Here is a 12948-nt window from a genome sequence, read left to right as displayed (position 1 = left end):
CATTTGAAATTTGGCTTCTGTCACTGGCAGCCGAAGAGTCCTAACTATGACAAGCAAATCTGAAAGGATGAGACATATGTCTAGTATAGCAATAGATGGTTGATGGATTCATAGTTGAGTTGAAATTCAACATGAGTTGTAGATTTGTTATAACAGGCCGAAAGCTCAGTCAGTGTGTGTGCTTCCTGGCACACTATGGTATTCATGTACCACCTGACTAGCTCTGGCCCAAAAGATGCAAACGAGAGTCTATTGGAGCAGGGTTCCGGGGAAGCTTTTGCTTTCCGGGTATAAAGGGTAAGACTTGGCTGCCACATGCCCTTTTTTCTTTTCTTTCCCCTCCTTCCTGCCTGAAATGCAGTCATGATGCCTCGGGTGGAGCAGGAATCTTGTGAGCATGAGGGGCAGGCTGCATGCCGAGAGGGTGGTGGAGCAAAAAGCAGGAGGCAGCCTGATGGTCCTGGGAGCTGTTGTCCCATCCAGGGTTGCCTCCCTCTTGGCTTCTTGATATATGAGGAAAAGAAAATCTGATTTGGTTGAGCAACTATGGCTAGGTTTCTGTTACATGCAGCCAAATGCAACCCTAACATAGACAATGCCCTACACTCATTGCATCCCAAGAAAAGCCTGGAATTCTCAGATCAAGTTTTAGCCTATCAGTGGCCCACACTTAGAGACTTGCCCCCTTGGACCAACTTGTCATTTTTCAGGTGAGGGACCTGGATCCCTGTATTTGTTTCTTGTCACTACTGTAAGAAATGACCATACACTTAGTGGCTTAAAACAACAGATTTATTATCTTACAGTTCTGGAGGTAAGAAGTCCTAAACTTGAAGTACCAGCAGGGCTGCATTCCTTCTGGAGACTCTAGGGGAGAATCCAATTCTTTGCCTTTTTTAGCTTCCAGAGGCCACCTGCATTTCTTGGCCCATGGCCCCTTTATATTCAAGGCCAGCAGTGTAGTATCTTCACATCTTTCTCCCTGACCTCTGCTTCTGCTGTCACACCTCCTTCTCTGACTCTGACTCTCTCCTGCTTCCCTCTTTCCCTTAGGAGGACTCATGTCCTTGCACTGGGCCCACCTGGACCATCCAGGATAATCTCCCTACAGGAGCATAGGCTCTGCAAGATTTAAGTCCCTTCTGCCATGTCAGGTAATATATTTAGAGGTTGTGGGGATTGGGAGGTGGACATCTCAAGGGGGCACTATTCTGTCTACCGTAGTCCTAGAAATGAAAAGTGACTGCTCAAGAGTACCCCACAGAGCTGGCTGAAAAGAAACAACTATAGGTAAGCTCGCACCACTGGCAGAAGCACCCCTTTTCCTCCTCCTTGGCATGAAACTAAAGCCCAGCCATTCTCCAAGGTCCATTTCAGGCTGCCCCCGCCCAGAAGCCACAGCTGCCCTCCTAGGCCTGCAGAGGTCATCCTCTTGACTGTGTCTGTGTCACTCATTGCCAGTTGGCACACATTTCATCAGCAATCATGAAGGTCTTCCATTGTTCTCTGCCCAGTCTTGATCCTGGAAGGCAAGGATCACACCTTAGAACTTTTTGGTACCCCTAGTGCCCACTGCACAGAGTAGGGTCTCAATACGTGTATGGTTCATGATGTTCCTAGCAGATTCTCCAAACTGACTCACTCAGACCCTGGAAGACTAAAAACTGCATTTCCCAGACTCCCTTGCAGCGTGGACCAGGTTCCACCAAGCCAGACACAGTGAAAGTGAGTGGGAGGCCACAGGTGGAGAAAGAGAAACTTCGGAGGGCACAGTGGTGGGTATGTTTTGTTCTTTTGGGGGCAGCTGTGCTGGGGGCTGCGCTAAGTGATGGGGCAGTGGTCCCAGTGGAGTAGTAAAATTAAGTGTTTCTCATAGCTGCATGGCTCCTGGCTGTGTAGGACTTAGACCTGTCTCCCCAGGAAATCTGTAAGCTCCTTCACGTCCCATGTAAACAAAACCCCTCTAGCTGGAGTGGTTTCTATTGTCTGCGACTAAGAACCCTTTTATAAGGTATACTACTCCCCAACCCCATTAGTGGAAATCCCCAAAGGGTAGGAATTCTATTTTATTTCACTTGTAAACAGTTCACCTAGTAAGCGTATCAACAAAATATACACAATTCATTGAACTGGACTAAAGCTATAACATTTCAACGAATTCCTCATCCTTTCTGTGAATCAAGAGCATCCTTTCTGTGAATCAAGGGACTCCTTTTCTGCTTTTCCTGCTCTTTGTCCGCTGATCTCCTGGGAAGAAAACTTCCGAAAAGGAATACCGTTTCGGGGGCGAGCGACGCCAGGGTGCCCAGGCCGTGCCCCACTTCCGGGTTTGCGCCCGGTCTTCCCGCCCTGCCCCGCCCCGCCCGCGGGACTACAGTTCCCAGGCGCCCCTGCGCGGCGGTGCCGGCGCCAGTTGGGACGCGGAGCAGAGGAGCACGGCCGGGCGCCATGGCCCCGTGGGGCGAGCGGCTGGCTGGAGTGCGCGGGGTGCTGCTCGATATCTCGGGCGTGCTGTACGACAGCGGCGCGGGCGGCGGCACGGCCATCGCCGGCTCGGTGGAGGCGGTGGCCAGGTGAGTGGGCCGCGAGGCGCCGCTGGGGGCGCTGCTGCGGCCGCCGAGATCTAAGCTCTGCCTGGTCCCCGGCTGCCGACAGGGGGCGGGGCCGCGGCTCAGGCCCCGCCTCGTTCCCCCCCTTCCCACCCCGATGAGCTCACAGCGCTGACCCCGGACGACCCCACTGCTGCCCCGGGCGAGCACCAGGCCTCTGCTGGTTAGGGCTGTGCGATCAGACAGGGCGGCCTCCTGGTACGTGGGCTGCTGAGCGCTTGAGCTGAGGCCAGTCTGAGTTGAGATGTGCTGTAAGGGTAAAATGCATACCGATGAACAAGTCTTGGCCGGGCGCGGTGGCTCGCATCTGTGATTCTAGCACTTGCAGAGGCAGAAGAGGGAGGATCGCTTGAGGCCAGGGGGTTGGAGACCACCCTGGGCAACATAGGGAGACCCTGTCTCTGCCAAAAATTTAAAAATTAGCTGGGTGTGGCGGTGCACGCCTGTAGGCCCAGCCACATTGGAGGCTGAGGCAGGAGGATCGCTTGAGCCCAGGAGGTCAAGGCTGCAGTGAGCTGTGATCACGCCACTGTACTCTAGCCTGGACTGCAGAGCGAGACTGTCTCAAAAACAAAACCCCCCAAAACATCAGACTTCGTGAGTAAAATGTAAAATAACACATGAAAATGGGTTTATGTTGTTTGCCTGTTGAAATAATATACTTTTTGTTTGTTTTGTTTTGTTTTTTTCAGACGGAGTGTCGCTCTGTCGCCCAGGCTGGAGTGCAGTGGCACGATCTCGGCTCACTGCAACCCCCGCCTCCCGAGTTCAAGCGATTCTCCCGCTTCGGTCTCCTAAGTAGCTGGGATTACAGGCACCCGCCATCATGCCCAGTTAATTTTTTTATTTGTTTTGTTTGAGAGGGAGTTTTGCTCTTGTCGCCCAGGCTGGAGAGCAGTGGTGCAGTCTCTGCTCACTGCAACCTCCGCCTCCCAGAGTCAAGTGATTCTCCTGCTTCAGCCTCCCGAATAGCTGGAATTACAGGCACCACACCCTGCTAATTTTTTGTATCTTCAGTAGAGATGGGGTTTCACCATGTTGGGCAGGCTGGTCTCTAACTCCTGACCTCAGGTGATCCACCTGCCTCGGCCTCCAAAGTGCTGGGATTACAGGCGTGAGCCACTGCACCCGGCCAATTTTTGTATTTTTGTAGAGGCGGGGTTTCACCATGTTGGCCAGGCTGGTCTGGAACTCCTGACCTCAGGTGATCCACCTGCTTCCACCTCACAAAGTGCTAGGATTACAGGTGTGAGCCACGTGCCCGGTTGATAATATTTTTAATACACTGTTTTAGGTTAAAATATTTGAAATTAGTTCTACCTTTTTTTAAAACTTTTGTTAATGTGCTTATTAGAAACCTTTAAATTACCTTTGTGGCTCTCATTATAATTCTGTTGGACTGCATTGGTTTAGGTGAGAGAAGGAGGAAGAGAACATCGTGCCTGCCAAGACTTGACCATGGAGGACACTTTTTTCTTTGAGACAAAGTTTCGCTCTTGTCTTCCAGGCCAGAGTGCAGTGGCGCCATCTCAGCTCACTGCAACCTCTACCTCCCAGGTTCAAGCAATTCTCCTGCCTCAGCCTCCCAAGTATCTGGGATTACAGGCACCTGCCACCACGCCCAGCTCATTTTTGTATTTTTAGTGGAGACCGGGTTTCACCATGTTGCCCAAGTTGGTCTGGAACGCCTGACCTCAAATGATCCACCTGCCTCAGCCTCCCAAAGTGCTGGGATTACAGGCGTGAGCCACTGTGCCTGGCCGATACTTTTCTTTTTATAATTTTTGTTTTTTGAGACGAGGTCTCATGATGTTGCCAGGGTGGTCTTGAACTCCTTGGCTCAGGCAGTCCTCCTGCCTCGTTCTCCCAAAGTGCTAGGATAACAGGCATGAGCCACTGCGCCGGGCCTAATTTTTTTTTTTCTTTTTCTTTTTCTTTTTTCTTTTTTTTTTTGAGACAGGGTCTTACTTTGTCGCCCAGGCTGGAGTGCAGTGGTTCAATCTCAGCTCACTGCAACCTCCACCTTAAGGGCTCAAGAGATCCTCCCACTTCAGCCTCCCAAGTAGCTGGGACTACAGATGCGTGCCACCAGGCCCAGCTAATTTTTTTGTATTTTTTGTAGAGATGGGGTTTTGCCATGTTGCCCAGGTCGGTCTTGAACTCCTAGGCTGAAATAATCTGCCCATCTCAGCCTCCCAAAGTGCTGGGATTAGAGGTGTGAGCCACCGTGGCCAGCCAGAAGGACACTTTCAGTAGCGTGGTTGGCACTGCTGGACCTGGGCTCTGTAAGGCCTCCTGTTGGCATCCCAGGTCAGCACTGCCATATGTTGATAGGCAATCGGGAAGGGCTAATTGCCAGGACTTGGCCTCCAAGAGTCACTAGCTGGGGCACTTGGTAGCCTGATGTCACGGGGCCTCAATATTCCTATCTGTAGGTGGCAGTTAAGTGAATCTCTTGGTCCTTCTTAGAGATCCCATCCTGCCAGTCTACACATGTCTGATGTCTGGGAGCTGCTGAGATAATAGGGACCCAAATGGTCCTGCATAGTGAAGCCTGAGGTGCTTGGGAGGCTAAGAACTGGGAACAGGGAGACTTAGCTTCCAGGAGCAAGCGTGAAGGGCAGCCCAGACCTAGGACACTCAGCTGGGTCCTGGGTCTGCTCTCAGTGTTGGCTGAAGTTCAGAGTTAGTGATTCCTGACCTTAGTCTCCATTACTCCAAAGCTTTAGACGAGCTCAGTCACACATGAGAGCATTCTGTGGGTGGCCCTGGTGGGAATCCAGCAGAGCACTCTGGGCAGTGTTTTGGGGTGAAGTGGGCCTCATTTGGGGAGCAGGAAGCCAGAGCTCAGTGCTGTGACTGGGGCAGGCAAGGCTTCATGGGAGACCTTGCCACTCATTGCGTGCGGAAGATGCATTTGACATCATCTACCAGTGGTTCCACTTCTGAGAATTTGTTCTATCTCATGCGTGAGAAATGACACGAGTACAAGGTCATTCCTGGCAATGCCTTTTAAACAGCAAAAGACTGGAAGCAGCTCAGATGTCCATCAGTAGGGGAGTTGAAGGGTCTGTTTGTTTATACAGCAGAATAACATGCAGTATAAAAAGGAACGAGCACCACTGTCTATAGACATATTACCAGTGGAGACAGCAAGCACACAGCAGGGTGCATGGTGCACTGTTTCTCGTATAGAAAAGGCAGAAATGCTTGAATGTATTTCTCTTGCTGTGTTTGCATAAAGACACTGGAAGGCTGCTTCAGAGTCTGGAAAGAGCTGGAGGAGAAGGAAAGTGGGGGCCACTGTGTGGTTGGAGACAGGGTAGGAGAGAGACTCTTCACTGTATAACTTTGTATATCAACATTTTTGTTTTTGAAACAGAGTCTTGCTCTGTCACCCAGATTGGAAGACAGTGGTGCAATTTCGGCTTACTGCAGCCTCTGCTTCCTGGGTTCAAACAATTCTCCTGCCTCAGCCTCCCGAGTAGCTGGGATTACGGGCACCTGCCACCATGCCTGGCTAATTTTTGTATTTTTATTAGAGATGGGGTTTTGCCATGTTGACCAGGCTGGTTTTGAACTCCTGACCTCATGTGATCTGCCCACCTTGGGTTTCCAAAGTGCTGGGATTACAGGTGTGAGTCACCGCGCCTGGCCTGCATATCATTTTTAAGGTTTTTAAACTATGCGAATGTATTTTCTATTCAAAATATTACAATTCAAATATTAAATTGAATATTAAAATTCAGAATATTAATGTTTGGGCACAGTAGCTCACACCTATAATCCAAACACTTTGGGAGGCTGGAGGTAGGAGGATTGAGACCAACCTGGGCAACATAGCAAGACCCCATCTCTACAAAAAATACAAAAATTAGCCGGGCATGGTGGTGCACACCTGTAGTCCCAACTACTTGGGAGGCTGAGGCAGGAGAATTGCCTGAGCCCAGGAGTTTGAGACTATGAGTGTGCTACTATACTCCAGCCTGGGTGACAGAGTGAGACCCCAACTCTAAAAAAAAAAAAATTGTTTTTTAATTAAAATATTTCAAGGAGATCTCTCTGGCTGCAGTGTAGAGAATAGGCTGGTAGAAGGGCAGGAGCCAGAGAGGACACAGAGTCACCAGTTAGATGGTTCTAGTGGTCCAGGGAGAGCTGGTGGGGCTTGGACTGGGTAGAGGGCAATGGAGATGGGGAGGAGGGCATGAATTAAAGAGGTGTGTTGGAAGCAGGACCTATGGGACCTGCTGACATGTGGGGTATTGTCGGGGTCAGGGAGAACTTGAAATAAAGGGTGGTTTCCAGTGTCTGACCGGAACAACTGGCAGGGTGGAGAGGGGGCAGGGCGGGGGTCACGGGGTGGGTATCATGATGGCTCATGATGTATGTCAGGTTCCTGGCCTGGTGTTACACAACAGTGTAACATTGAAGACCACTTTCTTTTCTTTTTCTTTTTCTTTGAGACAGGATCTTGATCTGTCTCCCAGGCTGAAGTGCAGTGATACGATCACAGCTCACTGCAGCCTTGACCTCCTAGGCTCAAAAAAGTCTTTCTGCCTCAGTTTCCTAAATAACTGGGACCACAGGTATGCTTCCACATGCAAGTTTTCTTTTTTCTTTTTTTTTTTTTTTGAGTCTGATTCTCTGTCTGTCTCCCAAGGTGGAGTGCATTGGTACCATCTCAGCTCATTGCAGCCTCCACCTCCCGGGTTCAAGCGATTCTCCTGCCTCAGCCTCCTGAGTAGCTGGGATTACAGGTGCCTGCCACCTTGCCTGGTTAATATTTGTATTTTTAATCAAGACGGGGTTTCACCATGTTGACCAGGCTGACCTCAAACTCCTGACCTCAAGTGATCCACTCGCCTGGGCCTCCCAAAGTGCTGGGATTACAGGCATGAGCCACCATGCCCAGCCCCCCAGGGACAGTTTGAGCCCTGGCCTGCCCAACCCAGACCCCTACTTGGAATCCTTGAGGGAGAAGGGGCTCTTGGGAAACATCACAGCCTTCTCTAACAGCTTATTCTGAGCAGATGGCCCCCACCTGATACAGAACTGTCCAACAGACATGTGCAGAGTCCAGGTTGTGACATTGGAAGGGGTTCTGTTACCTTCTGTGGGTTCTGGGCTGGCGTCTTCTGACTGATCGATCGCCAGGAGGGTTTTGTTTTGATTTGCTTTGGCTCCTGCAGATTTATCTAGCTGGAGGTGTCTCTGGTAGCAGCTACACTGTATACATCTAACAGCAATATAATAATCCTGAAATGTAATACATCCTGTTAATGTAGCTGGGAGAGGCTAAAAGCTCCCTTCCCAAAAGCATATGGGATTATTTTTGGTGAGGGGACATCATACCCGTGATCTGGAGGGTTTTGTTATTGTGCTGTCTGTGGGCCTGCAGAACTGATGGCCTGGTCTCTCAACCCTGTGGCTTCCCATGCCATAGGACCAAGTCCCCACGCCCTGCCTTGTCCACGGGGGCCTTCTCAAGTGACCTTTATGGCCTCTCGCGCTGGCCCCCAGTCACACAGACTTCTTGGTGGGGTTTTCGTGAAGGGGCCGCTGAGCTGTCCAGCACTCACAGACCTGTTTCCGCCCACACCGGCAGGCCCTTCGGCTCTCGGCGGAGCCCCTTTCAGCCTTTCTGTTGGCTTTTAAGGGCAAGGCCCCTCCACTCCGGCCCAGTGCTTCTGGGGCCAGATCATCACGCTCAGGGCCTGGGAAGCTCCTACACCCTCCCCTGCGTGCCTGTGGGGCCCGTGACAGGTGCCCAAAGTGGCTGCGAAGGTGGTGCAGGAAGCTCCCCCTCCAGGAAAATGTGCTGCTTTTGGAATTTTCCCTGGGGATTTTCCAGAGGTACAGGACGCCTGTTTTCCTCGCCTGGTGATTGAACCAGGAAGCCTTCGCGGAGCAGGCCCTGCTTGCCCAGGTGAAGCCTGTGTGGCCCGCAGCCACCGGGGCGAGGTGCCCTGCGCCTTTCATGCTGTGGCCTCCTTGATATGCACAGCTGCTTTGAAGTCCTGCAGGAGCTCAGAGGAAGTTCCTGGGGCGAGACCAGCCACCGCAGAGGGACAAGTGTGATGGGGGGGGTGGTCTTAGGGTGGGCAGGGGGAACACAGGCCTCCCTGGTAGCTCCCGGCACTGTGGGCTCTCTGGCAGTATTGTCCGTTCTCTGAGCCTGCGAGGGGTGACACACTGTCACCATTCTTCTTGGATTTTCTGTGGTGACAAGGGTCCTCCGATTTTATTGAGGGCCACGGAGCACAGGGGGAGTAGAAGCTCAGGTTTTAAAAATAATATCCGCAGCCACAGCAGTCACCCTGCATCGAGGGAGGCCTGTCATGCGCCAGGCAGGTGCTTAACCACCCGCCTTCCCTTCACTCCAGCCCCTGAGGTCGGGGGGCTTCCTCTTTTCAAAGTAGGGACCACACATTGGAGAGATTCAGAAACTGGCAGAAGTAGAAAAGGTTGCTGAACCCTCATTAAAGATGCACACACACACACATTCATTCATTTATTCCTTTTTATTTTTTTTCATGCATTCATTCCTTTACTCATACACTCAACAAGCATGTACTGAGTGCCTCTGCTGTACTAAAAACACCAACCTAGGCCCTGGGGATGTGCCGCAGTGAACAGGCAGATGGCAGCCCGTGCCCTGGTGGAGCCGATGCTGCAGTCGTGTGGGACCAGCAGGTGACAGCATGCACTAGGGAAGGCTAGAGCATCTGAGACATGCAGCGAGGTGGGGAGCCCAGGGCTGGGTGCCTAGCCTCGCAGATCCCATGGCGAGGGAGCCAGGATTAGAGGATGCTGGGGGAGCCAGCCAGGCAGGCATCTGGGCTAAGGTGGAGGAGCAGGAGGCCCAAACCTCTGAGGCCACACTGGTGCTGCTGGCCAGGCCGGGCCCACTTGCTGCTCTAGGGCTTGGAGGTGGGCGTGGTCACAGGCCAGGGGACATCTGTAACCTGCTGCATCCCCCCAACAGGCTCTTTATTGAAGCCCTTTCATGGGTGGATTGGGTTCCCCGAGGGGAGCCATTCAGAGGCAGGGCCGGGCACAGCGAGGGGTGCAGAGGCCCAGCCTCGGGGCCCTGGCCCTATGGCTGGGAGGCATCTGCATGTGAAAGAGGGTGGGCATTTACTGCATCCTGTCTCGGGCCACTAAAGCACATCTGCTGGGCCCAGCCCAGGCCTGGCCTGGCCTTTTTGGAGCCGGCGGAAGGAAGCAGGCTTGGCCCAGGGCAGCCTTATAAAGCAATTCCCACCCAGGACCGCCCCGATCGCCCTGGTGCTATGGGGCCAGGCCCACAGCCCTTCCCTCCAGTAGCACCTCTCAATCCCCTGTGTGTGCGGGTGTCTTGGGAATCCTGATAAAATGCAGGTGGCTCCCAGCAGGTCTGGAGCAGCGAAGGCCAGGGCCAGGGGATCTTTGAAGTCCAGCTGGTCCTGGCACCCCAGGATCCCCTCCTTCATGCCTGGCTTCCCTGGCACCATCCGGCCCTAGGGACACAGGTCCCTGGGAGTAGCAGCAATAGTAACAATAACAACAACAACAATAATACTAACATGGGCTGTGGGCCTGGGCTGGAGGTTCATCTGTGTTGCCTCATCCAACCCCCATACGCGGTGTGGCACCTGCCGGAGGGGTCTGGCGGGACATTGCAGGGAGAGGGCCATTTGTTTAAGCCAACAGGAGCTTTCCTGATGCAACCTGGACCTTGGACAAGGGGTGTTTGTTGAAAACGTGCTGTCGTCACCTGTGGTCCCGTTTGCCGTCAGGAGGTGAAGCACTTTGTCTTCAGAGATGGGAGCCAGTGCTCTTCCATCCTGGGTTCTGTGATTTCAGCTGTCATTTCAACATTTTAAGTTTCATAAGAAATAGGCGGCCTCCTTATGTAAACATTCTCACCAGCCAGTGGATATATGGAGTGAAAAGTCCAAGCCCTCCGTCCTAGACCAAGTCCCAGTCACTTCCCCAGGGTGACATGATACATACTTTTCCTTTGTATTCCTCAAAAGTGCAGAGGATTTTGAGACACAGCTTTCCCTGACTCTTGTCCAGGTGTGCAGGCACCCGCCCCTTCACTCTTGAATGCCACCGCCCCACCATTGCCTAAGGCACGTGTTTGGATAGTACGCAAGTCACTGGGGGCTGGAGACTCTTTGCGGATCCCAGGGTCAGGGGTTTTGAATTCTTTGTAGCCTCAGAGCACTTATGCAACCAAATGAAATTTTGAGTAGAACTCCAAAATTAAATATATATATATACACACATACACACCCACACACACACATATACACATAGATATACACCTATATATGTATGTGTGTGTGTATATATATATATGAATGATGTTTGAATAGTATATTATTTTTAATAGGGACGGGATCATACTGTATTGCCCAGGCTGGTATCAAACTCCTGGCCTCAAGGAGTCCTTCCACCTCAGCCTACCCAGTAGCTGGGATTATAGTTATCTGCCACCGTGCCTAGCTCAGAATGGAATATGTGTTCTATGTTCAAATTTATAATGTTTCTTCTGAGGTCAATTGATGAAAATGAAGGAAGTGTTTTTATGAATAACAATGTTGGGCCGGGTGCAGTGGTTCATGCCTGTAATCCCTGCACTTTGGGAGGCCAAGGCGGACAGATCACATGGGGTCAGGAGTTTGAGACCAGCCTGGCCAACCTAGTGAAAACCCGTCTCTACTAAATATACAAAAATTAGGTGGGTGTGGTGGTGTGCACCTGTAATCCCAGCTACTCGGGAGGCTGAGGCATGAGAATTGCTTGAACCCGAGAGGCAGAGGTTGGGGTGAGCCAAGATTTTGCCACTGCACTCTAGCCTGGGTGACACAGCAAGACTCTGTCTCAAAAAAAACATGTTGAGGCCTGCGGCAGTGAACTGCACGACACAGTGTATATGCTTAGAAGTTTATGTGAGTGCTGGAAGTGAGCTTATTAGGAGGGATGAGTGAATGCGCTCTGGTTTATCCAGACTTCAGACTGTTAGGCAGCTATGAAAGAATGAGTTCACTCTGTTTGGGCTGACATTAGTTTATATGACATGAGTGCTGCATATACCAAGTGAAAAAACTGTAGAATAATGTGTATAAACTTCCTTTTCTTTTTGAGACGCATCTCGCTCTGTCTTCCAGGCTGGAGTACAGTGGTGCGATCTCAGCTCACTGCAACCTCAGCCTCCTGGGTTCAAGCGATTCTCCTGCCTCAGCCTCCTGAGTAGCTGGGACTACAGGCACCTGCCACCACGCCCGGCTAATTTTTGTATTTTTAGTAGAGACAGAGTTTCACTATGTTGGCCAGGCTGGTCTTGAACTCCTGACCTCAGGTGATCCGCCCACCTCAGCCTCCCAAAGTGTTGGGATTACAGGCGTGAGCCACCACGCCCAGCCTAAACTTACATTTTTGTTAAGAAAAAACAAAGAAAGGAAACACAGCCACCCCCATATATCTAGGGTAGAGTCATAACAGAATCACAAACTTGAACTGTATGGAAGGAGACTGAGGAAAATCTGATGGCTGCTTGGAGGCTTTGCCGTGGCTCTAATGGCAGGAGTAAGGTCTGCTTCTCAGTTTCCGATCTCAGCCTTGGTTGGCAGGGGTCACCCTGTGAAAATCAAGGGCAGCCAGGGTGGGTCTGGCACAGGATTATTGGTTTACCCTGCAGGTGCTGCCTCTGGTTAGAAGCCCTTGGCCAATTACGAAGTGAGTGTGGCACAAGTTACAAAACTCATGAATGGAATCCTGCTCCTACCCCCAGTGCCCCACAATGTACAAGAATCCATATTGGCAAAGCAGTGCCACATCTGCCCACTGTGGTGTGCAGGGTGATTTCCCAGGCGCCCGGCGACAGGCACGTTGCTGTCCAGCTTGTAGAGGAGGAACGTAAGACTCACAGAAGTGAGAGGACTTATTCAGACACCTTTCGAGAAGGAGTGAGGGCTGCTGCTTCTGCCAGGGCAGGTACCACATCTTACCTGTTGCAAAGCTTCATCCGGTCACATAAAGTGCCAGGTGCCAACTCTACTGTGAGAACGTGGGTTTCCAATCCCAGCTCTGCCCCATAGTTGCCATGTGGCCTCAAGGAAGTCCCTTAGCCTTCTGTCACCCCATTATGGCTGCGCCTCAAGGGCCCCAGTTTCCTATGTGTAATTCCTGTACCAAGGCTGCAAGAGTTAAGTGAAATATTTTCTCCTAAATCAACGTTTGGGCTGGGCCAGGTGGCTCACGCGTGTAATCCCAGCACTTTGGGATGCCGAGGCAGGTGGACCATCTGAGGTCAGGAGTTCAAGACCAGCCTGGCCAACACAGTGAAACT

The 12948-nt window shown here is 51.6% G+C and overlaps 1 protein-coding gene across 6 annotated transcripts in view; it reads left to right on the top strand.

The window, feature by feature from the left end:
• Nucleotides 1-2406: 2406 nt before the first annotated feature.
• The window catches only part of LHP (phospholysine phosphohistidine inorganic pyrophosphate phosphatase), a 153304-nt gene continuing 142762 nt past the window's right edge, over nucleotides 2407-12948 (top strand). For 2 of the 6 annotated variants that reach the window (XM_011721925.3, XM_011721923.3), the window contains exon 1: nucleotides 2410-2573. In XM_011721925.3, the coding sequence (XP_011720227.1) occupies nucleotides 2449-2573 (125 nt within the window). In that variant the 5' untranslated portion in view covers nucleotides 2410-2448. Of the gene's footprint in view, nucleotides 2574-12948 lie in introns of all 6 variants that reach the window. The other 4 variants (XM_071068962.1, XM_024789339.2, XR_011607588.1 and 1 more) reach the window with 4 other exon arrangements.

The sequence above is a fragment of the Macaca nemestrina genome, chromosome 9 (assembly GCF_043159975.1).
Source record: "Macaca nemestrina isolate mMacNem1 chromosome 9, mMacNem.hap1, whole genome shotgun sequence".
NCBI classification, from domain to species: domain Eukaryota; kingdom Metazoa; phylum Chordata; class Mammalia; order Primates; family Cercopithecidae; genus Macaca; species Macaca nemestrina.
This window is presented reverse-complemented; position numbering and strand designations above follow the sequence as displayed.